The sequence below is a fragment of the Molothrus aeneus genome, chromosome 2 (genome assembly GCF_037042795.1).
Source record: "Molothrus aeneus isolate 106 chromosome 2, BPBGC_Maene_1.0, whole genome shotgun sequence".
In the NCBI taxonomy this organism is placed as follows: domain Eukaryota; kingdom Metazoa; phylum Chordata; class Aves; order Passeriformes; family Icteridae; genus Molothrus; species Molothrus aeneus.
This window is the reverse complement of record NC_089647.1, coordinates 86,608,066-86,620,857: the sequence shown is the minus strand read 5'-3', so window position 1 is coordinate 86,620,857 and position 12,792 is coordinate 86,608,066. Positions and strand designations below refer to the sequence as shown.

The 12,792-nt window shown below is 46.9% G+C and overlaps 1 protein-coding gene across 1 annotated transcript in view; it reads left to right on the top strand.

The window, feature by feature from the left end:
* Nucleotides 1–2,384: 2,384 nt before the first annotated feature.
* Nucleotides 2,385–12,792, top strand: part of LONRF2 (LON peptidase N-terminal domain and ring finger 2) — a 33,966-nt gene continuing 23,558 nt past the window's right edge. The window contains exon 1 of the mRNA XM_066545235.1: nt 2,385–3,144. Coding sequence (XP_066401332.1) covers nt 2,385–3,144 — 760 coding nt within the window. The remainder of the gene's footprint in view (nt 3,145–12,792) is intronic.

Below are 12,792 nucleotides of genomic sequence, written 5' to 3'. Positions count from 1 at the left end.
ACCACAACTTAGATTCCATACTTGGAATCGTCCCAACTTTGTTCATCCCAAGGCTGATTCTGCTTTGGGATCTTGCTTATCTCAATACTACATCCTGTATCCTGTTTTTCACATGTAACGTCTGCAAAGTGGTCCATCTGCTTTGTAGCACTAATCACATATACTTTTCCTTAATTATTTTATAACAATTATTTTCTAAAATATTGATATAGTTACAATTTAATTAGCACAAATCATATCCATTTATCACACACAGCAGTCCAAAGACACGTGGAGAAAAGTGGCGTGACAGGATGGACTTGCCTGCTGTCTCCTTCTTCAGGAAAGCAAGGAGGGCTGCTGGGGAGTTCCCAGCCAAAGAGCCTAATCACCAGATGAGTGGGATGGGGGCAGTCAGCCAAAATGCTGCTCTTCCATATTGGAGTCATAGGAATGAGAAAATAATGCCATGAGGTAGCTCTAGCACTGAGTCCACATTTTCATCATCTGTCCATGATTCCATGGCTTGTCCTTGATACCACAGACTAGAACAAGCCACCGTGTTTCTGTCCTCTCTATGCTGTGAATAATGTCCCTAAGTGACTTAGATAAAATGGCAATGGGATTCCATCCCATCTTAACTGCAAGTTAAGAACGTGTCAAGAAAGGGAATGATGAAATACCAACAGGATGCCAAGGTCACCTTCTGGGTAGAAGCCTTGAGCCAAGGAAGTTGGTACAATTGTTGGAGAAGTGAGCATTGCCCAAAGAATCAACTGTTAGGAACATGAACACTGCAAAATGGATAAGTCATGGAGCAACTTAGTGCAAACGTATTACTGTTCTGAAAACCAGCAATACTTCTATAGCCATCATCCACCTGCTTCTTTATTGACCCAGACATCCCAGAGTCAGTCTTGCTACAGTTTCTCATCTATGATGAAAGTAAGGGGAGGGTTTTACAGAGGTGCTGGAGGGGCTAGGATGGCTGGTGCTCTCTTGGCAGTCCCCGGGTATCCTTTATCTGTCATGAATGGCTCTGAGGATCTGAGGAACAAAGGTCTTGTTCCTTGCTGTTAGCTGGGATCCTGTGGTCATGCTTACTCCACTGTGAATATTGATGCTTACTTAAGCCTGACTGTGCAGTATGACATACACCTAAAGAAAGTTAGCATCTTACTATTTTAGAAAATCTGTACACTTTCATAGTATCAAGACTGTTTGGTACAATATTTAATGAATGAAATTTTCCTGATTAGCTGGGGGCCAGAGGCCTAACAAGAGAGGCAAAGCCAAAAATCCCCTCTGCTGTCCATCTGCAGCCCAAAAAGCAGCTGGATGTGGGTCTCTCCCCATTGGATTGACAGGCTTTCCGCTTCTCAGAGTAGTTTGTTTACAGCTGTGTCTAAAATAAACGTTGCCGAACTTATTCTTTTTTCCCCCGCTCCTGTTATTCCTGCGGAGCAAGTTGGATTCCTCTCTGACTCACGCATGATTAACTAAGTTCCAGCTGCATTATCTTTATTGTTGCTGCCGATACACAAGCCAGCGCTCAGCACGACTCGTGGATCCCAAGCTGTGCTGGCGAGGCTGCCACTTAGAGAAAAAGATTTTTTTTCTAACAGTTGTGGTGTTTGGGAAATGTTATTATTTTTTTATTTGTGTATTTATTTATTTAAGAGACAGCAAGTACCTGCTTTCTCGGGGACCAGAGAAATTAAAATAAACAACCGATAACGCTCCCTGACCCACACGGTGCGGTGCTGCTGACGGAGAGGCCGTGTCCGGCGGCGGGGGGACACCGAGGGGTCCCGGGGCGCGGCGGGACTGGAGGCGACGGGACAGGAGGGTCCGGCGGCCCCGGCGAGGAAGCGGTTAACGCCGGGCACCAGGAAACGGGAAGGAAGAGGCTGAGCTCGGCAGGAGCCGCACGGCGGAAGCCCCCCCGGCCCCGCTCCCGCTGCTGGAGCCGCCGCCGCCGGACCGGGCGCACGTGCGGGCGCGGCGGCGCAGGGGCACGTGCGGGGCGGGCACGTGCGGCACCGGCACCTGGCAGCGGCGGCCGGGCGCACACCGAGGGAGGGAAGGGGAGCTCCCGCCGTGCCGCCGCTGCCCCCGGGGAGGGCGGGCGGTCTGCCGGCCTCCGGTGCTTTTACCCAACCACTCGCCCTTTACATAAGCCAGGAGCCGGTCCGTCCCCCCCGTCCCCCCCTCCCCATCCCCGCCGCCGCTCCCCGTTCCCCCTTCCCCCTCCCGGGAGCCGCCCCCCTGCTGCAGAGATGTGACACGCCCCCTCTCCCTCCCTCCCTTCCGTCGCCGTCCCCTCCCAGGAAGAAGCCGGAGTCGGCAGCGCCGCGGGCCCAGCATGGAGTAGGGCGGCCCGGGGCCGGCGGCGCCGCGCGGGCATGGAGCTGGGCCCGGGGCCCTGCGCGCTGCCGCCCGCCGCCGGGGCCGGGGCGAGGGCGGCGGCGGCGGGGGGACCCTGCGCCGAGATGCTGCAGGTGGCGGAGGAGGCCTTCCGCGGCGGCAACTTCGAGCTGGCGGCCGAGATCTACGGTTCCGAGCTGGCGGGGCTGCCGCAGCCCGAGCGGGGCCTGTGCCTCCGCCGCGCCGACGCGCTGGCCAGGGCCGGCCGCATGGCCGAGGCGCTGGACGCCTACGGCGCGGCGGCGCGGCTGGCGCGGCTGCGGCCCGAGGAGCTGCGGGAGCTGGCGGAGAGTGTCGCTCTCAGCATCCGCGACAAGGAGCTGCGTCTCCCGCCCTGGGGGAGCGGCGCGGCCGGCGGCGGCGGGGCGGAGGGCGAGAGTCTCGGCGACCCGGCGTGCTGCCGCCCGCCCGAGCTGTTCGCCTGCCCGCTGTGCCGGCGGCTGCTGTGCGAGCCGGTGACCCTGCACTGCGGGCACACCCACTGCCGCCGCTGCGCCGAGCCCGGCGACTGCGGCCGCTGCCACCGCCCGCGCCGCCCCGCCGAGCCGACCCCTGCCGCCGCCGCGCTGCCGCCGGCCGCCGGCCGCCCGCGGGTCAACGTGGTGCTGGGCAACCTGCTGCACAAGTGGTTCGGCGCCGAGAGCCGGGCGCGGCGGCTCCGCGCCGAGGGCGACGCGCTGCGGGAGCGCCAGGAGCTACCGGCCGCCCTGGAGAAGTACAACCAGGCCCTGGAGATGGGTGAGTGGCGCCGGCGGGAGGAGGAGGAGGAGGGGGCGCGGCGGGGACAGCGCTGGCCGCCGCCACCGGGCTGGTCCCGGAGCCGGGCGGGGAGGGGGCATGCGGTGAGTGGTGGGAGAGGGAGCCTGCGGGAGGCTACGAGCAGGAATCCTGCCAGCGGGTCTCCTCACGCCCGCCCCCTGCTCCAGTGAATGGCTATTTTTGTTCCACTGGTATTTTTGTCCTTGCTCTGAAGGTGCTTGGCGTTTAGCTGTTCGCTGCCGATGACTCATTATGCAGTATTTCTAGAAAACCCGCTTTCCTATTTATGGGGAAGCCATCATTCAGCGTAGGATACGCAGTAGTGGTCGTGTTGAGCCGCGCCGCGGCTTCCTGGAAGAAATGAGTGTGTGGATCAGATTCATTCAGCTACGTGCAGCTGCACCTTTAGCAAGATAAAAGCTTTGAAAACATCTGATGGTATATCAGTAGGTGTAAAGGCTCAGAAGATTTCCTTTGTCTTGCACTGTGCAAAATACTCAAGGTTGGAGAGACAGTCCACTCGTGTTTTGAGCGTAGCCTCTTTGTTGACAACGCAGGATTTCTGTGTGCATGGTGTTCTCTGAAAAGCTTGGCTTTAAATAATAATGCCTGCCTTCCTCCTCTGCCAAACCGGTGGCAGCCTTAGTTTATCAAAACTAGCTTGTTTTCAGGTTCTGCGCCGAGTAGTAGGTGGATGCTGCTCGCTCGGTTGTAGCCCTGTAGTAGTGGATGTGTGCGTGCGCCCGGCTGTTTGCCCTGCGAGCGGTGGGGGTGGTACGGCACCGGGCATGGCTGAGAGGCGTGCGGCGGGGAGAGCCGTGAGCTCGGCACAGCCCCCGCGATCTGCCGCTCCTCCGCTCTCAGCGAGATGGATGTCCGGTTTAATCGAGGAGGAAGGGGGGAGAATGCCTCCGTCGTTTTAACACTGACGAAATCCTGCGGGTAAATGTCTTTGAAAGACAAGCGTAGGGAAAATTGTGCCGCTCCTCTGTCAATGAGCTCCTTCCCCGCATTGACTAAAAATCACGTTCCTTGATCCTAGCTGTTACATGCAGGGATAAATGGCTCTGATTATTATTTCTTTTAATTTCTTTTGTTGTGGAGAGAAACAATTTCACCGTTATTCCAGTCCTTGACTCACTTTCAGTTTTTTGCCACGGCTTAATGATAGGCATTGGAGATAGAAGAGTTTGGGATGGGATAGCATAACATACTATCTACTCACAGCTGGTACTGGCTGTGGAAAGCATTACTTCTGCTGTTTCTTCCACTTTCCCAGCTAGATGTGACAAGTTTTCAGTCCTATCTGAAAACTATCCTATAAAACTATTATGTGGTTTAGCTGAAGTAATCCCTGTTAAAGTAGGGCAGGATGGAGCCCAAGAAGGAAGGTGAAGCAGAGGGAGAGGAGAGGCTTAATGTAGGTCACTGGTGGATACGGCGAGTTTTCAGTAGGGAAGCATCCTAATATTTTGGGTTCAGGGTCCTACTGCTGGGAAAAATAGCATCTCATCAATGAAATTAATGTTTGAAGAGTTTTTTAGAGAACTGTTTCTCACTGTTGTCTCTGCTTCTTGCTGTGTCTGCATGGGGGGTGAAAGGAGAGGGAAGACTGTGGTGTGCTGCTGGTGTTCTCACACAGCATGTGTCTTTCTCCTTCCTCTCCCTGGGGTACAATCTCCAGCCATGGCTGTTGTGCATCAGGGCCTTAAGATAAGTCCTTTGCAGTGTCCTTATTTCTGTCTTCAGTGATTTCCCAAGCAGCCTGGGAATCCATTCAGAAGGTCCTCACTCTGTCAGTGAACTTGAATCTTTTCTTTTTAATAAAATTGTAATTGGAAATAATAACAGGTATCTTGCTAGCTTTTGAAATCCAAATTCCAGAGGCTTACATGTTGAAACTTCCCTGTAGTGGATCCAAATTCCTACTGATGAAGGGCAGCCCATGCCCCCAGCCCATCATCTTTTTTGATGTTTTGTGCGTGCTGGTGCTGTTCCTCACAAATTGAACTGCTGTGTATGAGCCTTGTGTTCTTAAATTCTTGCCACACGTTCACTGCTCTTCTGCATGCTGAAGTTGCCTTCTTGTTTTCCAGCCAAGTATCATGGTAAATAAGGAAAAACCCCACAACTCTTCCAACTGTTCAGTGTTGAAATGTTAGCATGTGAGTGACTAAAAAGCACAGGACAGCCCTAGGAGTCACACCAGGTGCCTGAGAGCATTGTCCAACTATCAAGCTTGTGGCTATGACCATTTCCTTGGGGAGCCTCTTCCAGTGCCCAGCCACCCTTTGGGTGAAAAATCTTCTCCTAAAATCCAACCTAAACCTCCCCAGACTCAGCTTCATGCTGTTTCCTCAGGTCCTGTCCCTGGTCACCAATGAAAAGAAATCAGTGCATGGGCCTCCACTTCCCCTTGTAAGGAAGCTGTAAATTGTGATGAGGTGTCCTCTCAGTTTCCTGTACTCCTGGCTGAACCCACTTCTGATGTGTGAGAAGATAAGTGCTTTTTACAACCTCCAAATGCTCGTGTATTGCACAAGCGTGTTAAGGGCCTGGCTATTTGAATTTTTTTTTTTTTTTAAGTGACTGCAGGCTCATGAACACATTGATAATACAATTGTGATATAAAGTTAGGTAAAATTCCAGGTTTCTTGGCAGTACACATACTTCAGTGGGATTTTTTTACTGGTGTTTTTTGTGAAATACTTTCCTACTCTATTTGTTGCAGCTAGCTTTGTGTGATGCAATATTAAAGCAAGTTTTCCTGTCATTTTGCTCGTTTTGATTGTGACCTTCTCCTGATTGACACTTTAGTTCTTGAGGTGCTTCAATTCTTGAATTACATTTCTGGTGCAATCTGGAATGTCTGATACATATTTCAGGCCTGGGAAGAGATCTACATGCCTTCAAATTGTCAGCTTTTTCCAGTTGAACTAGTTAGTCTTACAAACTCATACTGTCAGTGAGTATGTTCATCTTTTATCCTTAACTATCACATTTACAACAGCAGTGCTGCTCCCATGTTCACTACTGTAGTCTGATATGGATTCAGGTGTGGTTGAGTGGGGTTTTTTGTTCTTAAGAAAATCAGCTTTGCTATTTGATCCTTCCAGTCCTCTTGAGAGGTGATCTCTGCTGTATTATACAAAGTCACTGCCTTTCTTTTTTCCTCTGCTATAGACATTGTAATAGATCCTCCATTATTGTAAGGTATCTAATTACCACAGCTTCAGAGCAAGCACATGTCAAGCTGCTTGAAAGAAAGCATTTGTTTCCAGATGGATCATTTTTTGTGCCAAGCTTTATGCTGTTCAGCCATCATAATATCAAGTATTGTCCAAATGTTGCTCTCATGGCTGTTACCCCAGCTTTCTGAATTTCATTTGTGTGGGGTGGGCTTCCTCTCTGACATCCCTTCTCTTCTAACTAGCCTTTTGATTGGACTCCTAGGTTAGTTAAACTGAAATATATGATATATGTGTGTGGGATTGCTTTGTTTGTGGGGTTGTTTTCTTTTGTTTATTTGGGTTTGGAGCCTCTTTGTGCAGTATGTGCTTTCTGCACCCTTTTTTCTTTAACCTGCTGCTCTTGCTGATGGAGGTACTCTCTGGAGGGACTGTGCTTGGGAGGAGTAGTTATTTCCTTATATTCAGGCATACAGACTCTTTAAGCTGTGTGCCTGAAATTAAAGTAAGCTAGATTTCAGTGACAAATAAATTTATTTTGAGGATGTGCTTTTGGGAGTGTGTTCTGGTTTTGTTTTTGTTTTTTGTTTTTTTTTTTTTTTTAATTTATTTCTCCAAAGCAGTTCTCAGTTACAGAGGCAACAGGTAGCTGTTGCTTCATTGGGAAGATTGTGAATAGAGCTTTTCCCAGGTACAGCTCTAAAAGAGATGAAGCTCTCGTTGGGATGAGGGTGCATTCGTTAGACAGCATTCATGTTACAGGTCCTGGGTGGTCTCTCAAGCCTGCCCACAGGGCTGTGGCTCTGCTGGGAAGGGCTGTGACCTTGTGCCCACCTGACTCTAATCTCAAATTAGCTTCTTGGGGTGTGGAGGGGTGACCCTGCCCTGGCTCCTGTGATGTGATGTGTGGATTTTTTTTTGCTTGCTGTGTGCTGTACGGTTGGGTCCCAGCCCTGAGGGTGGCACACATCCTATCTGAATGCTGGTATTCTGGGACAGCTTGTTTCTACATGAGACATGTTGCTTCAGTGTGTAGTTACCCACTGCTGCAGAGTTTTATCAGGCTGGAGAAGATCATTGTTTCTGGAAGGCTGTAAGAGCTCAGCAAACACTCAAAGTGATTGTGTTTACTTCTAGTGTGATGGACTCTTTCTGAGCAGAACTATGTTTGTCCTGGGGCAGGGGGGGGATAGCTAATGCATGCAGCCACTCACATTGCTCAGGATTTTAGTTCCGCCCCTGCCAAGGTTTCCAGAATGAGCATATAGGAGATAAAGCTCAGCTGTATCATAGAGTTTTCATAACACAGTGACAGATTGAGGCCTTAGGAAGAAAGGGCTCCTTTGCACATACATCTGTGTGGGTCTTTGTTTCAAGTGGATAAAGGATGGTGTAGGAAAGGCCAAGGAGAGGAGGTGAGTTTGTACCAAGCCCAAAGTAGTGTTAGAGGTAGCAGTGCTACAGGGCAGGCAAGGGAGATGCTGCTGTGTGCCTGCTGGGGATGCTCTGGTCTCTGGGAGTGCAGAGCTGCTCACTGACCTCTGGCCCACAGCGTGGTGGTTGTGGTGTTGCTAGGAACAAAATGCAGATGCTTTTGTGAGCTTTGGTGGAAAGAGGAGAATCTGCCTCTCTTGGCCAGACCTTGGAGAGCCCTCCCCTCTCATCCCAGTGGATGATCATCATAAATTGGTCTGATCCAAAAGAAAGCTTATTGTGGCCACTCAACACTAATTACTTTTGTGGTCAAGCAATTAATGGAAATTTATCTGATGCCTACCAAATTCTCTCTTTGTAAGAGTTGAATTAAGGGGGTGGGGCAAGCCAGGAGGCAGTAGAAAAAAGACAAAAGGAGCTACAGACCTTCAGTGTGAGTTGATTCAAGAGCAATTGCTGTAGATTTTCCTGCCAGGTAAATGCTAGATCGTGGGGTTGCACTCCTTCCTGGAGAGCATGGCATAGGTAAACTTCAAGCCAAGCATTCTTTGAGTTAGACTGTGAGTGCTTACAGCCATAAGATGGGTGTTGGCAAGTGTTCTGCCATGCCCCAGGAATAATTTGCTTGGGCATTTTCCTTCTATGTCTGTGTCTAAGTTGTTTCAGATAAGGGTGGGAAAGGGTGATCAGAATTTCTTGGTGGACTGGTGGTACACTCTTCAGGTGCTTTCCTACTGCAGCCCTGACTAGTGATGGATTTCTCTGTTAATCCTGGGTCAAGGTCAGAAGAAGCAAAGATCCCCAGTCTGTAAAGGGACTGAATTGTCTTTAGAGAGAGCTGTGCTTAAGTTTTTGTAGAGATTGTTGATGCCATTGTATGCATTTTATTAATTCTGCCATTTTCTAAGGTTGTACCCTTGTTAATGGTGCACCAAAGTCTTATTCAAAGAAAACTGCTAGAGAGCATCCATATGCACCTGTATGTGCATTATATATATTAGAATACTTTAATGGTCTCTTCTTTTGTATACCATCTATAGAAGGCTGCTATTAAAGATAAGGTCATTTGTCTTTTCCTGATATGATAAAAAAGATGTTTGCCAAATCTTCCTTCCTCACAGGGTCTTGGGTATACTTTCCTGTTTGCAGTAGTAAAGAAGTAAGTCTTTGATATTGTACCAGCCATTTAGCAAAACCAACAAAAAAGTCATGGTAGACAGCTGTCATACCTCCTACAACAGCAACTGGTTCAGTCATTTTAATAATTTATCAGAAGAATATTTAATTTTTTACCTCCTGATGTAAGGTGACTTTAACTGAATAATGAGAGGTAGTGTTTCTGAAATTACCTGCTACAAAAAATAGTAGTTGCTTGCTGCTTAGAGGAGTTGTGCTAAAAAAGGAACTTTCCCATCCCTCTGTAAAATCGTGGAATCCCTCTGTAAAGTCTTGGAATCCACTTAAAGTGTGTGTCCAAAACCTCTTTGCCCTGTTCTACATGGACAGAAAAACATGTAAAAGTAGGAATCAAGGTTACTTAGAGACTGTTGCAGTAATCCCAGAGTTATTTTTAAACTTGAAATATTTTTCAGAGTTCTGCCCCACAGTGCCTCCCCCACTTCTTCCCCCCCCCCCCCCCCATTTTACTGTGAATTAGGGCTTGGAAAATAGTAGTAAATACTTCATGTATGTCACTACTGGAAACATGTCAAGTCATTTGGAGGAGAAGCTCATGTTACTCTTGGTTTGTACAGAGCTTGTGGTTGAGTGCTCAGGTCCTGTACTTGGATCTCTGGAAGGTTTTGCCTGCTTGCAGAGGGTCTGCTGAAGGCAGAGGCATTGCTGGGCTGCAAGACCAGAGCCAAAGTGGTCAGGAGGCTTATTCATCACTGGCAAAGGGGAGAAGGCATCATGTTGTACAGTAGACAGTCTTCCTTTGGGTTTTTGGGGTTTTTTTCTGTGTTTTTTAAAAAAGTAATTAATGTTGCTCATGTAACTTACCCCATCTTAAATGGTATAGAACTGTATTTTCCCCTCCCCCTTCATGTATGTAACCCAGATGTAATTTCCTATAAATAATTGAACTGCTTCAGCAATCGTTGAGAATGAACTATACCTACTTAAAGTCTGAAGATTTTTTGAAGTCTCTTCAAACAGCATACTCTTTTTTTTTTCTTTGATTAAGTATAACAGAATGTCTCTTGCTTTTGAAAGACATTTATAGAAGACTTGTGCTTCCTTATCTTAAAATTAGTAGGGTTTTGCAGTACTCTTTTCTTTTTTGCAAATGTATTGAGGGACCTGCTTGTTTTGAGGACAGAAGAAGTGAGGTAGTAACAGAGAAACAAGAGGGTCCTTTTTTGCAAAAGTCAGAAATTCTGAAACAAGCTTTAACTGGAAAAAGAGGTTACAGAGACCTGAAGGGTAACTTCAAGAAATGTAGCTTACGTAGTGGTTGTGTCAAAGCAGGCAACTATGTTGTCACTGGTAAGGTAGTTTTATGATAGAATATCTGGCTGTAAACTGATCTTGTTAAATAAACTGTGACTGTGGGAGATCTACTTGGCTGGTCCCGCCTTGTCCGCAAAGTACAATGATGTCTTTGGAGTCTCCTTGCAATCACAGGTTCTTTTGCACCTAGCATAGGTCCCTGTTTCTTTGGGAAGATCAGAACTTTTCCTTGGGTGCTTTGAACATCTGGTGGGGGGTTGACCCCTTGATGTTTTTTGTTTTGGTTTTGAATCTTTGCTTGTTATGTCATACTTCAGTCAGTAGATGTCTTGATTTGGGGCAGTCTCTGTACCTGCTGTTTGAGAGGATAATTCCATTGTGACTGAGGCTTTGGTAGGAAACCTTTCCCAGCCTTGAACTAAATGCTGGGTCAATTAGTAAGCATTGAAAAATGAGTCATATTTGTGTACTTACTGTTTTTAATTATATGATGGCAAGAGGCCATAGATGACCTTGGGGTACATCATGTGAAGCAGCCCAAATGTCCAAAGGGTAGAGTGGGAACTGAAAATACAGGGAGAGTGTGTTGTTTCATGTTGTATTATCTGGAAACAGTAGCAGGCATCTAGCAGAGTGTTGAAAGATGAGGATTTGCATAGGAGGGAGCAATGATCTCATATATTGTGCTTAGCTCCATGTTGGGACTTTCTTGAGTTTCGGACTTCTGCTGCTACAATTCATGACATGAATTTGAGAGGAAGGTTATCATTGGCTTTGGAGTTGTGGACATGGAACCTAAACTGTAGGTTAATGTAATTCGTAATACATTAATTTGTAATAATGTAATGTTAATGGGCATGCTTCCTCATGAGGCCAGAGCTACAGCACAAAAGCAAGGATGCAAAATGAGCTGCATCATCTGTAGCAGCTCTTCTGGGTAGCATACAACTTCCCTTACAGTGTATCTCCTGAGTAATAATGGGAACAGTGATTAGCTGTGCTTAGCAGTGATGACAGTCCAGCTTTAAATAACATATGGAGCTTCCTAACTGAGGACTTACTGAGCCTGAAATAAGAGTGCTGAGAATCTAAAGCATTTTGTTCAGCACACTACAAGAGCTGGGTTTTTAAGCCTAGACTTTTGAGCAGCAAAATACTGGGACCTGAGAGAAATTAGTATCATTCTTGAAATTAAATCTTCCTTAAAAATTGGTGGCATAGGCTCCAAGTGGAGGATGGTGGTGCCCTGTGCTCCTCATCCTCACCAGAACCTATTTCAAGGGTGCCTAAGGCCATACACTACTGCCTGCCAGTGTTGGTCCCTTGGTCCCCCAGGGAAAATGCCTGCAGAGTCCTGTTCACAAGTGCCTAAGTGCTGTGGAAGGGTGCTGGGTTGCACAAGTAGATTTCTGGAGGAAGAGCCATCTTTTATTGCATTCTCTGTGCACTAAAAGCTCTTGCACATTTCCTCTGGGGTCTTTGGTTACTCCACTTCAGGAAAATGCCAGTGATTTAAATGCAAGAAGGAAAAGCCACGTTATTCAGAAAATATGTATACCTTTCAAAGTCCAGTTGTTAATCCAATTAAGGTGGACTGATGATTTAGAAAACATGGGTTTGCTGATTGCAAGTAGGTGGTCATAGTCATTGTCCCTCTTAATTGGGTTTGGGAAGCTGGTTTTCATCTTTGTTGTGAAATGAAGTTTTATTTTAAAGTCCTGAATGTCTTTACTACTTCTGCTAATTATTTTATCTAAACTGCACCTTTCTCTTTGCCACCCCCTCTTTCCCTACCAAACAATCCTGTGCATCCATTTTTTGTGTGTGGACTTGTCATGCTTACATGAAGTTGGAGGTGAAAAGCTAATTTGCTATTCAGCTAATTACTAGAACTTGCTTATTTCTCACTGAAAAAAAAATATTTTATATTATTTTTCAAGCTTATTAAAAGGCTTTCAATACTGAATTGTTCAGAATTAAATGCATAATGTAGCAAAACAAACCAAGTTTCTTTCTCTCTCCAGGGCAGAAATTTCTTTAAAATGTGAGAGAAGTTTCTACTGAAATACTGTGCAGGCTGACTCTTACAAGCAATACTGAAAGGTTTCTGTGATGACTCTTTCAGTTCTGTTCATGCCTTCAGGAAATACGCTTAGTATTGAAATAGGTTTGAAGAAGATGCAATTTTCTAGGAAGAATTATCAGATAAGGAGAGTTAGAGAGTTCTTTAAATTTGTTCTTTCTGTTCTGAGTTCCTGGAAGAAGTCACTGTGTAGTTTATTACAGTAAAACTTCTATCATAATCTATGGTCAGTTGGGCAAATTCTCATAATTCCTCTAGCTGCCTTCCAGGCACAAGGAGATTTTGGGGAGCCCTGTTCTCCTACCAGCTTCCCGAACTCAGCAGAATAGTTTTTTAAAAAACTTGAATTCTTGGGCATATCTAGAAAAGTAATTCTGGGTGATAGCTTCTGTAACATAGTATAAAAAATGTGCAGATGAGCAAACACACAAACATGGTGTGAGAGGAGAATTAATGATTTTGAAGAAATCC